This window comes from Girardinichthys multiradiatus, chromosome 5 (genome assembly GCF_021462225.1).
Source record: "Girardinichthys multiradiatus isolate DD_20200921_A chromosome 5, DD_fGirMul_XY1, whole genome shotgun sequence".
Classification (NCBI taxonomy): domain Eukaryota; kingdom Metazoa; phylum Chordata; class Actinopteri; order Cyprinodontiformes; family Goodeidae; genus Girardinichthys; species Girardinichthys multiradiatus.
The window spans coordinates 15,981,291-16,000,219 of NC_061798.1; the positions used below are offsets into that span (position 1 = coordinate 15,981,291).

Below are 18,929 nucleotides of genomic sequence, written 5' to 3' on the forward strand. Positions count from 1 at the left end.
GTAATCAACTTTTGGATTAAAGATATTAAGAGTGCTTTAGTGGCTGATTTTAACTGCAGTGAGAAACATGGTAATTTATGCTCTCCTTTCTCCTTATAAATTATCATTTATTTCTATTCGTCACACCCTGTGCCCTTTCAACCCTTTACCTTGCCTTTTGTCTAATTTATTATCAGGTGAGCGATAGGGATATTGAGGAAGATGAGAGAGTGTGTGTGTGTGTGTGTGTGTGTGTGTGGGGGGGGGGGTTTACCTGCACTGAGTGGCCCCACCTCTCTGGCCACTGAGAAAGAGTGAACACTAAACCACCTTTGCTTACATCTGCACTTTCCCGGTCAACACCAAAGCTAGGTGAATGGATAAAGTTAGAGAGAGGTTTTAACAAGCCTGTGTGGATTTCCTGTAAAATAAGACACATAGACTGCATCTCTTTGGCCTGTTCGTTAGTATCTGCGCTAGGATACAGGTAAAGTCTTAATGCTGCCTTTCTTTGTGTGACTTTTTTACTTAAATGTAAACAATAACTGCTTTTAACTTGCCTTAAAGAATTGTTTGAGCTTTTTATTAAAACCACTTTAACATTTTACTGTACTTTATGTAGGTGGTAATGTTTGACTCATTTGTGCTGTCACATCCATTGTCAGGAAAGAATTTCAGCTTCTTCCCTTGAGAAGTTTACCCGATTTTCCTGTTTTACCACCTCAGTGTAGCCATGCTGATTGCCAACAAAGGCAATCAGTGATGGGAAGGGTGATCAGGGAGTCTTTGCAATGAAACCAGTGGAACCAGTGGAGTGGCAAGACGTGTGAGTTCAGGGTTGGGGATAAAATTAAATGCTTCATCGACTACACAGAGAAGTTACTATTGTCACCTTCATTCTTCCGGGTTGTTATTCATATAATGTGGACTTTTGCCCTGGTGGGGTGAGCTGTTTGTTCAGTGTGTGTGCATGTGATCTCCGTTCATTCACTGCTGAAGTATTCAGTGGTAGAATTACAATGATACACATGGTTTCTTTCTGATTTGGTTCACTTTTTTTCATGCTGATACCAAAAGGATATGTAAAAAATGGCTGTATAAGCCATTCCTGGAGTCTGACTCGATTTAAGCATGTTTGTCAAAAGGGTGGGCCCGAATGTGTACAATGGTTAGCTCATTTGTCAGCCTAAGAAGGTGGTGGAAATGCTGAAATAAAAAAAGGTTATTGACAGTTAAATGGTCCCGTTTAAATCTTGCTAGTTTAGTTCACACCAGAAGGATTTGTGGGATACGGACAGAATACCTTCCTGAATGGGAAAACCACAACCATTTCAGGCATCTGTGGGAAATATTATTTAAAACTTGAGGCAAATTCTGCGCTTTATAGAAATTGATCAAACTCAACAGGGAAAACATAATAAAATCTAAATTTATTTACATAATTTCACACACTTGTCCCAATCCATCAGTGGAGTGTAACAATACATTCAGCTCATGAGACAAGATGATACACAATATTGAATTGACGAGGAAGATACAAGAATTTAACCAATATTTTCAGCAAAATGAAGAATCCCTCCTTTTTTTTAGTTTTAACCAAGAGTAGACAAACAAAAAACTGTCCACATATTGCAGTTTTTATGCTTGTCAAACACTTGTCTCAGTCCCATTAAAAATATTCATCTTTTTTTAGTTTTCACAAACAGAAAAAAGGTTTCATAAATCTCAAACCTAATTCTCTTTAAAGATTTTCAGTTCATTTCGAAGCTCAAGTTTAATCAGTTTTAGGTGGAGAGGAACAGATTGAGTCTAGGCTCTAAATGTTTGAATCGAATCGTTTCTGAAGTCAGTGTTTGGACACAGAAATGGTATCACACCTAAGCAGAGATTTTTGTAGTTGCGAATTAGAAAACTGGAATTTGCAGTTTGTTTTGGTGTTTATATTAGCAATACAAGATATTGCTACACCTAGCTGCCTTCACTGACATAATTTCTGAGTCAGTTCCGTAACTTGAGCTCTAGCAATATAGTATAATTAATGCTAACATTTACCAAAAAACAGGCACTTTTTTGTTTAAAAAGTTCTACTTTTTCTACTAACGCATACATTTACCTTAAGAAATACTATGGGAACTTTTTAAATCTACCATCAAATCTTCGAAGTCTGGCTTCTTTTAAGGATTTGTGCCTGTGCCACCCATGCCGCGGCACTCCGAGGAGTGTCACCAAAGCCTTTACCAGGAGTGTCACACAGTCGGCATCAGGACTAATTGTTTGAAACAATGTCAGCTTTGGCCTTGAGCAGGCTAGCTGATTACCTTGAGGAATGTGTTTATGTTGGGAAGCAAAGCCCCTAAATCCAAAGCAGCTCTTCTGATTAGTGATGACTGTGTAGCTGAGTGAGAGGTCCCTTTGTAACTTTTGCCTTGAGTATGATAAATGTAACTCTCAGGCTACTTTGTAATTATTGTCTCAGATTTTGGTGTTTGAGTCAGATTATGCTGTTTTCTGAGACATTTGATATGGATGTGAAGGTCTTGGAGGCAGGTTGAGCGGAGGAGGCTGGGGCTCAGACTAAATGAACTGGAATCATCCCTCTGTGCTGAAGTTAGAGCGACCTGGAGTCACCTACACACGCCGTCTGACCTGAAATTCTTCACTATCAAGGGCTTTGCAGCTCTGATGGCAAACATTTCTTTCGTTAGTCCCTCTTATTTTCATCCTCCCTTTTTCCTAATTTCATCTCCTTCTCCGCCCCCATTCACTATTCTTCTCTCCTCCCCCTACCCGGCTGCTTGTCTTTGAGGTTGGTTGGGCCGGAGGAATGATGGTGACAGGTACATCGACTAGAGGAAAGCAAAAACAAAGAGGAAAAGTGAAGAAAAGAGGGCAAAGTGGATAACGGAAGAAGAGAAAAATATGAAGGGGTTCATATTTTACAAAATGGACCATAGTTTAGATAATAATGTACTCTGAAATTCCTCAGATAATGAGAATTCCTTATTTTCAGTCAGCACTGTGACTAACCTCTCCATTGATCCTGCTGCGGTCAAGGCGCTGACAGCTGAGATCCTTTGCACGTGGACGTCATGTGTCCTGAAAGTGCAGCCACAGGGATCACTTCTCTCTTATCGAGTTGTTTGGATGGTTTGCCTGCAGCTCAGTTTGTTAAAGAAACCTAACACCGAAAGGACGCTGCAAAATTGACTGAATTTTTACTTTATGTTGAGTAGGGTAATTGTTTTACAACAGGCTCTACCCTGTAGAAATCTTTTAGTGATAATGATGTCCAGTTGTGAGGGCCGCCTGAAGCAATTAAGCAGTCTGAGATATTGGAAGTCTATTTTACATTCTTGAGGGAGTTTCTACACCTGACTGAGAGGAAAATGTTTCCAGGAAACCAAAATGTAGTCTGAGCAAGATCAAAAGGTCGTACTTTTCAGCAGTAAATAAACAGTAGAAGTATTCTGGTCTTGTGACATGCAACTCATTTACTTACAGTAGCTTTACAAAATGTACACACTCTAATGTGTTTTTCTAATGAAACATGATCAAATATTTTAAAACATTTAATATAAAAAATATCCTGTATAATTCACCTGAAAACAAACTAAACCGTTAAAAAGAAAAATAGGTGAAGTAAGCTGGTTGCATATGCATGCACACCCTTGAAATAATACTTTATTGAAGCACCCTTTGATTCATTTGCAAGATTCAGTCTTCTTGAATTCCCACATACCATCAATTTTATCAAATCAGATTAACCTGAAAAAAATGTTCAGTTGGTCTCGAAGATATTTTTATATTTTCTCATTTGCATTCTTCAGCTGAATCTATTGGTTGCAGATAGATTATAAAGGATCAGAAGGTTGTGCAAAGGTCTCAATAAGGTGAAGGTTACACTACAAACTCCACATCATTATATGACACTTTGTGACTAATAATTGGAGAACATATGGGACAAGAAGGACATGACTAAAACACGAGGCTTCTCCATCACACTGAAGGAGCTGCTATTGTTTTTGCCCAGTTCTGCTTGTTTCTTTCATGAGACAGAAAATCTCCTGTTATGTTTACATGTCTAGACCTTTTCTTTTAAAGGAAAAATAAATCTCATGTAATCTTGGGCAGAATGTGTCATGGTTTGATGAAACCAAATGTGAACTTCTGGGCAACAGCTCTGTTAGGTGTGTTCGGCAAAGTAAGTGCATCTTGCGTCACCAAAAGAACACCAAAATGACAGCAAATGAGGGGTTGACAGCATTGTAATCTGGGGTTACTTTTCTACAGATGTCAAGGTGAATGAAGCTATGAACAGTTACAAATACCAGTTGGCTTTGGCCCAAATCTTTCAGTTATCAGTAAAGATGGCTGAAGTCAAAGAGGGATATTATTTTTCAGCATCACAGCGAGTCCAAGCATATACCCAAATCAACAAAAGGATGGCTTCTTAAAAGGAAAATTATAGTTATATTGAAGGGTCTAGCCACAGATTTAAACCAAATTTGACAAAGAATCTTTGGGGCTATCTAGGGAGGGCTGTGGATTGAAGATCCCTCACAATCTAACTGATCTGGAGATTTTGTCAAATCAAAATGTGAGATACTGATACGAAAGTAGACTGAAAACAAGTCAAAATATGCTTCAATAAGTTATTACTTCAAGGGTATACTCACTTACTCAACCATGTTACCCCTCCTTTTATTCTTTCTGAGATTAGTCTATTTTTCAGTTGAATTGTACAGGGTATAGAACCTGTCCTACAAAAGAAGAACTTTATAGCATCACTCTTGGATGTCTCCCACCTCATACATGACGTGGTTGCAGAACTGGAGAGCTTCTTCAGTGACAGACTGCTGCGTCCTAGGTGCATTATCACAGGTTCTTTCTCCCCGCAGCTGTTAGACTATACCCATTACCCATCACTATTACCCAAGTGTTTACTTCTCCTTTTTTTTTTTGCACAGTTTTTACATGTCTTGCACAAACGTACAGGCGCATTTTTGTACATTTTTAATCATCCGACTCAGGTGCATATTTTTTTATTTATTTGAGTATGCCATTTTCAATGACTTTAGAGTATTTTTTTTCTTCTGCTGTAAATTTGCCCTTACTGTACAGTCTGTTATTGTTATTTTTTGTTTTCATATTTTTACCTTTGTGTGACTCTGCAAACTTCCATTTTGCCTGTCACTTTGCTGCTGGTACACCTGAAAGTGTTCTATTCTATTCTATTCTATTCTATTCTATTCTAGTCTAGTCTAGTCTAGTCTAGTCTAGTCTAGTCTGTTCTAGTCTATTCTATTCCAATCTATTCTATTCTATAAATGTTTTATTTTACATGCCAACAATTGAGAGGCACTTTATACAGTATGTGGTACTTCTACTTGGTTTTTTGAGTACCTTGGCAGCCATTTTGCAGAGTTTATTCCCAGTCATTTACGGTTTTGCCGATGTTGCAGATTCTTTCATGTACATACATGTGTACACCTGGCTGACCCTGGCCTCTTTAAAGAGCCAGCTTATCTGAGTTATCAGCAGAATATCTATTCTACCTTCTCTGTGTGATTATTCTTGATGTTGTGCTGAGTAAGTGTGCTCCAGTCAACAGTGGCAAAACTGTGAAAGTCAGTTGGCTATGATGATCGAAGATCCATCAGAAACTGTTTATGTTCTTGTCCATAACAGAAGCTATCCCCTGATTGGTTTAAATGGTAAATCTGATTACATTACTTTTGTCTCGTCAACAAATACCGTGAACAGACAAGATTAAACAATGACCCCTCTGTGCCTTTGTGATGAAACCCTCCATTATTAATGGTGCTGTGTACTCATAAGAGAGCCCCCGTGCTGTGCTGGTATTAGTTATTTTTAGTGCTCAGTGTTCTGAACCAGATTTGTTTCTCCCCAAAAATGATCCAGGTCTACTAATGATACAACCTATTGTTGATAGTATGAATCTGATACATTTTTCCTGCCTTGTACTCTGTTTACTAAGTACCATAAAGTTATATTATATATATCATACGTATATCTATATATATAGATATACACTATGTAGTAGTACCAATGCTTTTGTGTTCTTTTATAAGAGGAAAAGGTGCTAAAGCTTTCTTTCAGCCAGCTGACCTGACAGTATGCAGCAACAGGTGGAGGAAGGGCCCTGCAATCTCCAGTCACAATGGTGCTTTCTCTGGTATCTTATTAAAAGGACTTTAAACCTTAGGAATTGTGAGAAGAAGCCAGAATACCTGGAGAGAAACCACACATGCAGAGGGGAGAACATGAAACTCCACGCAGAAAGACTTCAGCCTATTAGAACCCAGGACCGTCTTGCCACAAGGCAACATTCCTACCAGCTGTGCCACAGTGCAGTCCAAGCCAGTAGAAGTAATATCATTACAGATAATGGTGAATCTCATCTAGCTTAGTGCTGGGAGGATGTACTGTGACTAGCAGTTTTGTAATGTTCTGTAATCCCCTTTGCCTTATCAATATCGCTCAGAAAATGTCTCTTTCTCTTTCCTCTAAAGTGCATCTGTTCCCTTTACACATTGCTTTTGCAAGAGGTGATTGAACTACTTTCATTCTTTGTTGTTTTATCATAGTTCGTCATTACAGACATGTTACAGTAGCACATTCCATTGAAAAGTCTCTCAGCAGCAAATGACCGTAAGACTACATATAACCCGAGACAGCAGGTATCCGGACTTGAAACCAATGCATTTGGCTGCCCTGATACTGATCATTTGAAATTGCACTGATGTGGACCTCAAACTAATACTAATTTAATCATTTCATTTAGGTGTCTATTTTTAAGTTGAAGTATATTTACATTATATTTCTGTCCTTTTTGTTAAAAAAAGATGCATTTGTATTTGCAATAAGCTGATTTTCTGTGAAATTCTTCACCAAATATGTTCTCGCCCTCTGATGATTTGTTGACCTTATTTATTATTTGTGTTATAGTAAAATCCGTCTGTATTAGTATAAGTCATGGGGAAAGAACACTGTCTACATGATGATTTAGTAGCCAGGTTCAGTGATTGAGTGGACGAGAATTTATTCTTTCAGTCCATCGCTCCTGACTGGCTGATGGGTTTAAAGGTTAACCGTTGACCTGATGGGCTGATGGTCCTGCTGTGCAGGCACTGGAACGTCTGAAACTCTCTGAGGTGTGCCAGGCTTCTGATTGGCTCACACTAATGACTGACAGTTAATCTTTGATTTTAAGTGACTTCTTTGATTCATAAAAAAATGCCTAACTTCGTTTGCTCCCCACCTCTCTGCCTCTCATTTTTTGAAAGATTTTACACACAAGCCCACATACACCTACACATTTTTTTTTACACAAACACAGTTCAGTCAAATTTCCTTTTTTTTTTTTGAATTATTGCTCTGTTTTTTCATTTAAATATGAATTCAGCAAGTGCACCATCTACTCGAAGATCTCTTTTCCTCCTGCAGCAGTAGTTGAGGTTGAAGTTACATGAATATGTTAACCCTCCACCAACTTCTAAAACCACTGTGACATCCAGTTTTTAGTACTTAGTTGTCTTTGTCTTGTAATCCAATTACATAACCTGGGTTACGTGAGATTCATTATTGCCCAGTTCTATTTATACATGTCAGGGACACTCCTTCAGGTGTCATGCTAATACATTTGGCATTTCCATCATTGTCCACCCGTTAATCACTGATCTTTATGTTAATAAACGCTTTCTTCTTAGGTGTTTGCTCAGCCCTTTAGGAGCCAGTTGGTTTCAATGGCGGCTGAAACTGAACACACGGCTGACAGCACATTATCTTTCTTTCGTTTTCCCTTACTCCTTAATTTTTTTTTTTTAGTTTTCCAACATAGACTCTTCAGGATTACATGGGTTTTTTCCTCTCTCTATCTGCTCTCTTAGCTGCCCAGGAAGGTGTGTGTTGCTTGTTTAAGTTAAGCTGCACCAGAAGCACGTCCACAGTTGTTATGTACAAAAAAACAGAAATGCCTGAAATCCCACTCACATACACTTGCAGTGTTGTGCTGACTGGACATTTACTCTGGCGGTTACTTCAAGGCAGGATTTCCAAATGTCCCTTTGCTGTGAAACAAACATGAGGAAGTATTCAAACCCCACATTGAAGATTTCCTGCCACTTTCCCCAAATTTCTGCATCTCTAAGCAGAAAACCATTTAAGGCTGTTAAAACTACATTTCCCATCATCCACCTTTGCATTTTTTTAAAATTCAAAGGAACAGCTATCATAATTCTGTTTCCTTTTTATTATTACATCTTTCCTGGGCAAGGATTGTTTTTTTTTCCACTCATAAATGTACACTGACAATAAAAGCTCGACATTACAACACAATAGCAAAACAACTAACTGTGACATGTGGTTGATTTTAGTTAAAAGTCTGGCTAGTAGCTTTAAATGTTTAATCAAAGTAATTAGTAAAAAATAGAGCCATGAAAAATAGAAAAAATGGGCACTGCACCTTCTAAAACTGATTACTTATGTTAAACATGTCACAGTTGAACTTGATCTAAGTGACATATTAAACACAGTGCATAATGTCAGGATTACAGCCCAGTCATTCCCAAAGCAAAGGGAACAGTTCTATTAAGGGGGAAGAAAATGGTACTGTCCATTTCACCTCTTCCCTCAGGGTTTTTAGGACTATTTATATCCATAAAATGCTATGAAAAATAAACTGATAAACATTGGTCTTGATATGGTTACAAAATGGTTTGTTTAGAGGTAAGAAATACAAGAAGGAAATGGCAACAATTGACACCCGTTAAAAGGTCAAATAGCTATTTTTGGGATGTACATTTTCTTTTTTTATCAATTTGGCTGTAGAAAATAATGCCAGAGTATGTTGTCATTTGGAAAAGGGAGAAAAAGAAAAAAAAAATGTATTTTTACAGTTACATGTCAGACTTCTAAAATCAATCAAATTACTTTAGCTGTACTTTGGCCCCCACAAAATCTAGCACATCTTAATCCAGTTTCTAGTGAATCATTATTCAATGAAGTTAAAATCCCCCTAAAAAACAAGCTTCCACACTCACGTGCCTCTGGTGACATCACATAAGGTATAAGGCAAACAGTGAGAGATTATTATAATACTTTTATTTTATTTAAATAGACTCATAACATACATGCTTAAGTCATATTTTGGCAAATATGTGTTCAGTTTTCTACACTTGTGCCTCTTGTGATGTCATTGACACAAACAAACACAAAGTTGAATTTGCAGTAATCAAGTAAATTATTTTCTTTTTATAGCATGTGGAATACTTGAGTTCACTTTCATAATTCGTTTTCAACATGGTTGTGTATATACTTTTTATGCATTATTAAAAATTAAATAGTGCACAACTTAATAAAAAAGGTTACACTAGTATCCACCACTATCCACACTCACTGCACACCATAGTACCTGTTTTAACTCCACCCTCATCTGCTCTTATGGTTGAAGCTTTGGTTCAGTGTGTGTGTGTGTGTGTGTGTGTGTGTGAGTGCGTGTATGTTTGTGCGTGTGTGTGTGTGCGTGTGTGTGTGTGTGTGTGCGTTGGTGTAAAGGAGGCTGGACTCTGTGCTCAGTGCCCTGCTGTACCTGTCTCTCATGGAGGTGAACAAACACTCCCTAAGCAGGCGGCCAGGCAGCGGAGCGCTGTGGAGCAGCAGGGGTAGATATCCTCCTATCTGAACCCTCTCTGCTTCTACTTCCTTTTCTCTTTCCCACCACAATCTCTCTGCTTGGTCACATCTTTCTCAATATTTTTTGCTGTGTTCCTCTCTCACTTCTCCCTTCAGTTCTCTTTGTCTTTGCTACGTGGAGATCTGCTGTCCTTGAGCGCCAACTTTCTGTGGCTTCAGATGGAATGAGGATATTTGCATCATAAATTATACCTCTGAATGTGTCAGACATCTGGCTTAAGCTTTGTTTGTGTGACTCTTTAAGTATTCATTGTGCTGTTGGTTCATGTTGTGTTTACCTTCAGCAGCATTGGGACTTACATTTAAAGCGTTAGTGTTGTGGTTGATCCCGTTCGGCTGATTTGTGATGCTGCTGTCTGTAGCTGCAGGCTGGATACTGCTAACCAATTTGTCTTCCCGTGTCCATGTGTGCATACAGCAAAGATAGCGCCTTCCTTTGGCCTGTTCCTCTCAGTACACTGGAGCAGGATCAGTCAATGTAATAGTCATCTAAAGATCTGTAGTGTTTCCCGCTATTGCACATCCTTGAGTTTGGCATGGGAAGATATGATAATCTCAAGATATTGAATTTTATAAAATACCAGAACTATAGAAAAATAATATTAGCTGGTTAATTAGTTTGATTATTTCCAAAGTTAGCCTTTTTTTCATCAAGGGAAAAGTTTAGTTATTTTTTTCAAGCAACCAAGCCACAGTGGGTAGCAACAGATGAGGAAGGGCAGTGCAGTGTTACTCTGCTACATACAGCCAGAGAATACTCTGGTCACTTCTGCACTTTCTTTGGTATCTCATTAAAAGGACTTTGAATCAAACAGTATGGTGGAACAACTAACTGGCTTTGAAGCCGTTACTTTTTAAAACCTTGGTATACATTGATACCTCTTGCCTGCCCATGCCTAGTATGAACAAGTGGGAAATTTGTTGTTTTGCATGATTATGTGAAAAAAATAAATCAATGACAGAGGTGATTTAATGTCACTGCTTTGGTTCATTTGATTATGTATAGGCAAAATGTTAGTTTTCAGCAGCAGCCAATCTATATTTATGAAATAATTACCAAGAAAGCATATAAAACCCTCCTTGATCACTCATAACACAATCCCGTCTCCAATAACAGGGTTAATATGCAGAGAATCAGGTGCCTCTATCAATCATAAACATAAGGTAATGGGCAATCTCCTTAGCAATAACTGGAACACTAACTACCTTCACATTTAAGTTCATAACCTTTGACCAGGTTAACTTTGTGTCTGAGCTCTGATTATGTTTAACCTGACCAGTGCTAGCTCTTCCTCTTGAGCTCCAACCTCAGAGGTTAAGATCAGAGTTGAGAAAACACGCCTTGGTGATCATAATTTTCCAAAAGAGTCATCATCTGTAAATCTTTATGTCCTCTGAATAATAGGCTGCGATTTGCGTTCACCGAGGTTAATTATCTACTCGGTTCTGCCTCGTATTTCCTCCTTGCCTCTTTCTCTCACAAGGGCAGTTTGACAGAATGGATATCCTGACAATTTCCTTTTTTATTTTTTCTTGCATTCATGCCCATCTCACTATTTCTGGATGCCTTTCATTTTTACAGCATTTTCCAGACATAATTAGATTATAAATCCACACTAACTTTTCTGTCTTTATATTTTTTCAATGCACTTTGTCACTGTCAGACAAGAGGAAGTAAGGAATAGTCCTGGGTCAGTATAAGATTTTAATATTGTGAAACTATTACGGTGTTCACGCAGACACTGATTACAAAAATATGAAATTATGCCAATTGCTGCTAGAATAGCATATATGTTTTCAATATAATTTATTTATTAATCATAAGATTTTTACACTGTGATGTAAAAAAAAAATATTGCATAAACACCTGCTTAATTTAGTAGTAGTTTTCAATTGATTACTGTGCAAAATAAAGTTACACCAGTAAAATGAGTTGATTTTAGCAGGTTAATTAGTTTCTGAATATTTAGTATCTGGTCAGGTAGCTAGCCTGCAGTCTACTGCTTGACAGGCATGCTGTTCGCATTTGCCATCCGTAGTAATAAAACAGCATTAGCAAAGCAACAGTAATGTGTGGCTTAGGTTTTGCCTCCACACTATGAATGACTGTGTTTTAACTACTGGAAATACTTGCAAACAGAAACAATTGTTCACTGGCTGGTATCCAAACATCAGCAATTAGAGTATATTATGAAAACAATCTAAATCACAGTTTTCATCACAATAATGTTTTTCACTCAATTATGATAATTAGGAAGATTTCAGAGCAGTATGTAACATGAAAACACATTATCCCATGCTAAAAACAAGATTTATACCAACGAAAAATAGCAAAAATAAACTAATTAGTGTGTCCCATAGAACCCCAAATTCTTAGTGTCACAAATCTTTGTTTTCTCATCCAGCAGAATTCCCACAGTGCATTTCCTCCTTCCTTTGTGATCAGCCTGGTAGGATAACGCTGATAAGACATAGAGTCATGTTAGCACCTCACATGATGGAAGGAACAGTGGGAGGGCATGTAGACACTGACAAACTTAAGAAATGACTTCTGAGATGTTTAAATGTAAGAAGCTGCTGTTAGAAAGTAATTTAATACACATACTCTCTCCATACATGTCTTTTTAAGTAGGCTAGTGTACAAAGGGCTGGAGGTAATTGCCTATGAAGGACAGATGAGGATATAACTGTTTCAGTTATGTAATAATGCCTTCTAGCACAGACATACATTACTTTAAAAGGGTTCATACTAACAACAGTTAAGTTTTTTGCTTTACATGAGATTTGCAGTGTTTCCCTTTTTATTTAAACTAATGTTTTTGTAAACTGAATCCTTCTGGGAGTTACTTTGTGGTAACTCTAAGCCCTCCTGCCTTGGAGGAACGACCAAATGAACAGGTGCATGAATGTGTGTGGGTGAGTAGGAGAGTTGGATGCTGGGTCAGGTCAAATGAGTGTACATGTTACCATGGCTGCTTGGCTTTGAGGTGATTTCACCTCTGTTGACAGCTTTCCCAGTCTCCATCAAAGTCAAGGGCATTATACCTGCCTAACTAAGAAACTCCATTTTTATTTTCACTCAGGAATTTTACAGTAACTATAACAGAGCAGTATGGAGACTTTGATAGGCTGCTTCGGCGTTGTCTGCTGCAAGGAGATTTGGGGATTTAAAATTATGTGGGGTTTTCCATTCTCAATGCTGGCTGTGTTGGAAAATAAGAAAGTAAGAGGTTTATGTTTGGGAAGCCGATTTCTGATTGTTCTCAGTTGCTCTTTTAGGGCTGGGCCTCCTAATAAAAGGACACACACAGAGAAACACACACAGTGAAACTGCACCCACACGTGTATCACATTCATATTGATAAGAGGGTTGAAAGTCCAAGTAGTATGTGTGCGTGTGCAACAGGTTAATATGTATAAATAACCATTGTGCATAGATTTGTGTCACTGTATGGGGTTGTATTTCACCCATAATACCTCACTTAGCTTCACTGTAGCATTCCTAGCTATATCTTACGCAAGCGCACTTGTGTCGCACATACACATCCACCCACACACTGAGCATGTGACCAAGTCATACTCGGTGAACCTTGAGCTGGTGTTTTCATGGTTTACAGCCCTTCTTTCTCTCTGATAGGGGTCGTAGGTCATCAGAGGATCTGCGGGACTCAAAAAAACAAGGTTGTAAAACCACTGATAGGGGAAGGAGCCCTTAGGATTTATAGTTGCTGTATTTTTACTTGTGTATTCAAGTCACATAATGTGTCTCTGCCACTTTGATAGAAAAATCTAACAGGCTTTTTCCTTCACATCAACAGGCAACTGTTTTCTGAAACTCATATTATACCGATTCCTTGATGATGTATTTCAAATGTTTATTTCGTTTATTTTAAAAAGAATATGTTATTGCTTACGAAGATACCTGTATCCAAGCAATTTAATGAAAGGTTCAGTGGAACAAAAAAGTTTGTGAACAAAGATTACAGACGTAACATGGACCAATAAAGCCACCGCCTTCAGACAATTTTAGAGTAGTGTTTTAAGAGTTTGAGGGATTTTCACTAGATGTGGTCACATTTGAAGTCAGAGCTTTAAGATCCACAACACATACATATTTAGGACATGGGCCACACCTGTCCTCCTGGACCAGAGTCAGTGTCTCAAGTGTATTACCTAGGCTAAAGGGAAAGGGATCAGTGGTCCAAATCATCTTTTGAGTTAAAATTAGAGTTTGCATTTTATTAAAAAATCAATACCTCGGAGTCTGAAAGAAGAGTTGAGAGACACAGCCTCTAGGGTTGGTTGAGGTTCAGCGTGTAGTTTCCACAGTCAGTAATGGTTTGGGGAGCCATGTCATTTGCAGGTGTTGGTCCAAATTAAAATTAAACCAATTTAAAAGTCAGTGCAGATGTCTACCAAGAAATTCCTGAGCACTGTGTGCTTCTCTCTGCTTAAAATCTCTATGGAGATGTTGATTTCATTTTTCAGTAGGACCTGGCACTTGTCTGTGCTGCCTAAAGTACCAACACCTGGTTGAATTACCATGGTATCATTTGCTAGCAAATCGCCTTGACCTGAACCCCATAGACAATCTGCTTTCCAGTATGTCAATAAACTGTATTAAAAATATTTTTTATTGGTCTTATGTATTGCCCTGCGTTTTTTAGAAACTGAATTTTGGGTACTTACTGGCTGAAAGCCCCAATCATCAACAATAATTGTTGAAATTTATCACTCTATGTTATGAGTATACATATAATAGCTTCACTTTTTAGGTTGAAAAGGTGAAATAAATAAACGTTTTGATTTTATTTATTTTTTGAATTTAATAAGATACACCTGTATCTTTGTTCTTGTTTTGCCTCTCTTTTTACAACTTGCTCTTATCAGTTTATTGCAAACCTAAAACCTTGTCCTTCTTATATGTCTTCAGGCCCAAAATCTGATTGGATGGTTTTGTCAGAATGACAGCGGAAGATCCCATTTCCTCATCAAACATGAGCAACAACTCTGCCCCGTCCAAACCCTCCAAACCTTCTGGTGCCTCCCACCATTCAATCCAAGGACAGGTCGATCTCCCAGAGGGAGTTGCAGGAGCTCCCAACGAGGCTGCACTGTTGTCTTTGATGGAACGCACTGGCTACAGTATGGTCCAAGAAAACGGTCAGCGTAAATATGGGCCCCCTCCAGGTTGGAGTGGTCCAGCTCCTCCTCGAGGATGTGAAATCTTTGTTGGCAAGATCCCACGAGATGTATATGAAGACGAACTGGTTCCGGTGTTTGAGTCCGTAGGCCGCATCTATGAGATGCGTTTGATGATGGACTTTGATGGGAAAAACCGAGGTTATGCATTTGTTATGTACACAGAAAAACACGAGGCCAAGAGGGCAGTGCGGGAGCTCAATAACTTCGAGGTACGGCCTGGCCGACTGCTGGGGGTCTGCTCCTCGGTGGACAACTGCCGCCTTTTCATAGGTGGGATTCCCAAAACCAAGAAACGTGAGGAGATCCTGGAGGAAGTCTCCAAAGTGACAGAAGGTGTTTTAGATGTGATTGTCTATGCCAGTGCTGCCGACAAGATGAAGAACCGTGGCTTTGCCTTTGTAGAGTACGAGTCACATCGAGCAGCCGCCATGGCTCGAAGGAAGTTAATGCCAGGACGAATTCAGCTGTGGGGTCACCAGATTGCAGTGGACTGGGCTGAGCCAGAGATTGATGTAGATGAAGATGTGATGGAGACAGTTAAGATACTCTATGTTAGGAATCTAATGATGGAGACCAGTGAGGAGACAATCAGAAAGGTAGGACATACACTCTAGTCCATGTTCATAACTTTTTTGGTGTGCTTCTTTTAAAATAAACAAAAAATGTCGCATTAATTTTGTAGGAACATAAATTATATGTTTTTGAAGTGCTGTCATTAAAATCAGCTCAAAAATAGCAGAATGTGAGGCACTATGTATAAAACCTGTCTTCCTTTAACCATATGTCTTTGCAGCTTTGCTGACCATTTGTACACAATAAAACAGTAGAAGATCCAACAAAGTGATGGCTAAAAAGTGACATTTTTATTAATAAATGAGATGACATTGCCATTTCTTTTTTGGTTTACCAGATTTTCAGCCAGTGGAACCCCGGATGCGTGGAGCGTGTAAAGAAAATCCGTGACTATGCTTTTGTCCACTTTACATCCCGAGATGATGCTGTGCTGGCCATGGACCACCTCAATGGCACAGAGATCGAAGGGTCCTGGATTGAAGTGACGCTTGCCAAGCCAGTAGATAAAGAGCAGTACTCACGTCAGAAAGCCTCTAAAGGAAGCACTTCTGCAACCCCAGAGGCTACCCAGCAGAACTACATCTACCAGTGTGACCCATACACATTGGCTTACTATGGTTACCCCTACAGCACACTTATTGGACCCAACAGGGAATACTTTGTGAAAGGTAAGTTATTTTTAATGCTTGCAAAAATAGTGCTTTTGCTTAAAGAATGAAATTTCTACAAATATTGATACTAGCTGAATATCTTCGGACCAATGCCCTTCCAGAGATTTCTGTTGACCTAAAAAAGGCATCAGTGTTTGTTAATGTTTACAATGACTAAAATTATAATGATTTAATCTTTGACCACTATTTTGAAAAAATTTTAATTGTTTGTGGCTCAAAATCTGAAACCTATTGTTCCAAGGCAAAAAAAAAAAAACAAGTTGATGGACCAATGAATGCTAATCCCATTACCTTAAATGATTGACTGACTGTGGTCTTGGGTGGAAGTAGGAAAATCTTTTTGACTATCAACAATCATTGTGTTTTGGTTTTCTCTCCAAAGGATCCCCAATGATACAGAACAATGGTAATCCCTTACATACATATTCCTACTTACACCTCAAATGAACAATTAGTTTTCCTGCCGTTACATTTTCTAACACCATTCTTTTCCTGCTGTCCTATCAACTCCCATTTCATGCTGGGTTATTGTTGGGTTCTCGCCAAAGCTCCCAACACCTTAAAGTACAGTTTCACTGTGTTACAGGAATGAAGCTAGACTTCACCCTAATGCTTCTCAAACAACTCCTGAGCAAATTATTTGAGAAACTTCTGGTGACATCTATTTTGTACTAGTAAACTATTGCTATTAAGATGGTCCTAATTGGATTAATCAGAATTTTTGAAGTGAGGTTCTTTCTGAAGGTTATAGGCTAGTAGTATTTTGCCTGCAAAATCTCTCTTCGTATCTTCTTTTGGTACAAATCCAGATTACTTGGTTCCGGAGGATAAATCTATTGATTAGCCTGAAAGGGGCAAAAGTTGATCTCTACGATCCTATAAAGCCCCAATCTCATACTGATTTATGTAAGCTCTATTTTATGAACTTTAAGATGTTGTGGCGTTGTATTGGACAAGTAAAGGCCTATAATTATTTACACAAGACATAGAGTTAGGAGGCGGTGCGCCATCAGTTAGCTTCCTGTGTGAAACAAGTATTGAAAACTAAACATTTCATGGCTTTAAGTTAGAGTTGCTGTCAGAGAAAGTAAAGCCCTGCAAAAGTTCTCCAAATCCCAGCCCAGAACCCCTGTCATTATATTATACTGTAACTGTATTTTAAGCAGGTACCGTGCGAGGGCGTGGTCGTGCTGCAGCAGGTAATCGTACCCCTGGACCTCGAGGGTCTTACCTAGGGGGTTATTCTGCCGGTCGTGGCATCTACAGTCGCTACCATGAGGGCAAGACCAAGCAGTCCGAAAAGCCCTATGAACTGATGCCCAGTCTGGAGCTTGCTGCCTCCGTCAACCCAGTTGGCATCAAACCAGGCACAAGTCAGTGAGACAGACGTTCTCATTAATGTCCTCGCCCATCTCCAAGCCTTTACTAAACCTCTATCCTTTGTGGTTTAAGGAATCTTTCTCGAATCAGCATGATAGCTGTTGCTGGATGGTCATGTGAAAAAAACTTGAATAACACATAATTTCCACTCTTCTAAACATGACCAGAAAGTAGCTGCTTTAGTACAGTCCCTTTTCTATCTCTCATCAGAAAATTGTATTGTCTGGTGTTCATACTGATAACAGTGCTGTGTTAAGGGAAAAAAAACAGTGGGATTCATTGGTCAGCAGTTGTTTTAATTATTGAGGGAATTCAAACAATGCAGGCAAGTGATGTATTTATTGGTTTGAAAGCAGTTATGGATTAAAAACATATAACAGAATACCCCAATCTGGACAAGTCACACCAAGCTTTTAAACTCAAGGTTTATTGAATTAGATGTACTTGATGGCATCATAGTCGAGTTGAGACTAAATTTGATATTCTTTTGAGTATTATATATTTTCCACACAGCACTTTTATTTGTTTGAACAGGCTTGTACTTACAGAATGTGCTTCCACAATTACACTTTACCCATTCACTCAGTTCCAATTTTGACTTTTCTTTCAGACTTAAAGACGTTGAAATAGATCAAATGGAAAATTAAATTACCTTTCACAAAATTAAAAGGTAATTCACAAAAGTATTTTTCCATTCAATAGTTTCAGTCAAAATGGAGCTGAAATGCAAAATTAATACACAAATTAATATGCTATTTTAATCAGCTAAAGGATAATGCCAGTGTTGGAAAAGTTGATCTTCATTAACAATAGGCTCTGATCCAAACAAGAAGGACATGACAGCCACATTTTATGAAACTTGTTTGCCAGAGAGATTTCTACTTTGTTTCCTGCCAGTAAGAAGAAGGAAATGCTGCATCAGTAATGCTCGGAAACAATTCAGCTCTTAAAAGAACATTAATCACAACAGACAAATCTCAGCCCAGAAAATGTTAGCTCTGTAGCCAGAAAATTGTAAACTAACAATGTTTTGCTTATTTGATTCAGTGCTAAGAAACATCTCAACCTGTTTCCAGTACGTGAAACCAGTTGGGCATTTGTTATACCTTTAGATACCATCAGGCAGCTGAACAATTTGAACAACTTAAAATTTAAGATTTTTAGGGCTCTCAAATGCAAGTGGAATAAATATTTCTCCAATGTTTCCTTTAATTAACCATTAAAGTTAATATGAGGGAGGCAGAACTGAAGTGTCAACAGTGGGAAACTGGTTAATTATGAGATTACGACAAACGTGTTTAAACATGAGGGTTGTGTTCATGGAATAAAAAAAAAAAATCCTTTCAGTTTTCACACTTAACATGCAGTTCCTTCAGTGTTTGAAAATCATTCAGCTGAATTATATGT

At 38.4% G+C, this 18,929-nt stretch overlaps 1 protein-coding gene across 11 annotated transcripts in view; it reads left to right on the forward strand.

The window, feature by feature from the left end:
* The window catches only part of rbm47 (RNA binding motif protein 47), a 49,013-nt gene that overhangs the window by 22,054 nt on the left and 8,030 nt on the right, over positions 1-18,929 (forward strand). For 3 of the 11 annotated variants that reach the window (XM_047365083.1, XM_047365084.1, XM_047365085.1), the window contains exons 3-6: positions 14,627-15,494; positions 15,809-16,139; positions 16,525-16,548; positions 17,306-17,515. In XM_047365083.1, the coding sequence (XP_047221039.1) occupies positions 14,658-15,494; positions 15,809-16,139; positions 16,525-16,548; positions 17,306-17,515 (1,402 nt within the window). In that variant the 5' untranslated portion in view covers positions 14,627-14,657. Of the gene's footprint in view, positions 1-331; positions 467-9,578; positions 9,663-13,236; positions 13,375-14,626; positions 15,495-15,808; positions 16,140-16,524; positions 16,549-17,305; positions 17,516-18,929 lie in introns of those variants that run through there. The other 8 variants (XM_047365087.1, XM_047365086.1, XM_047365088.1 and 5 more) reach the window with 8 other exon arrangements.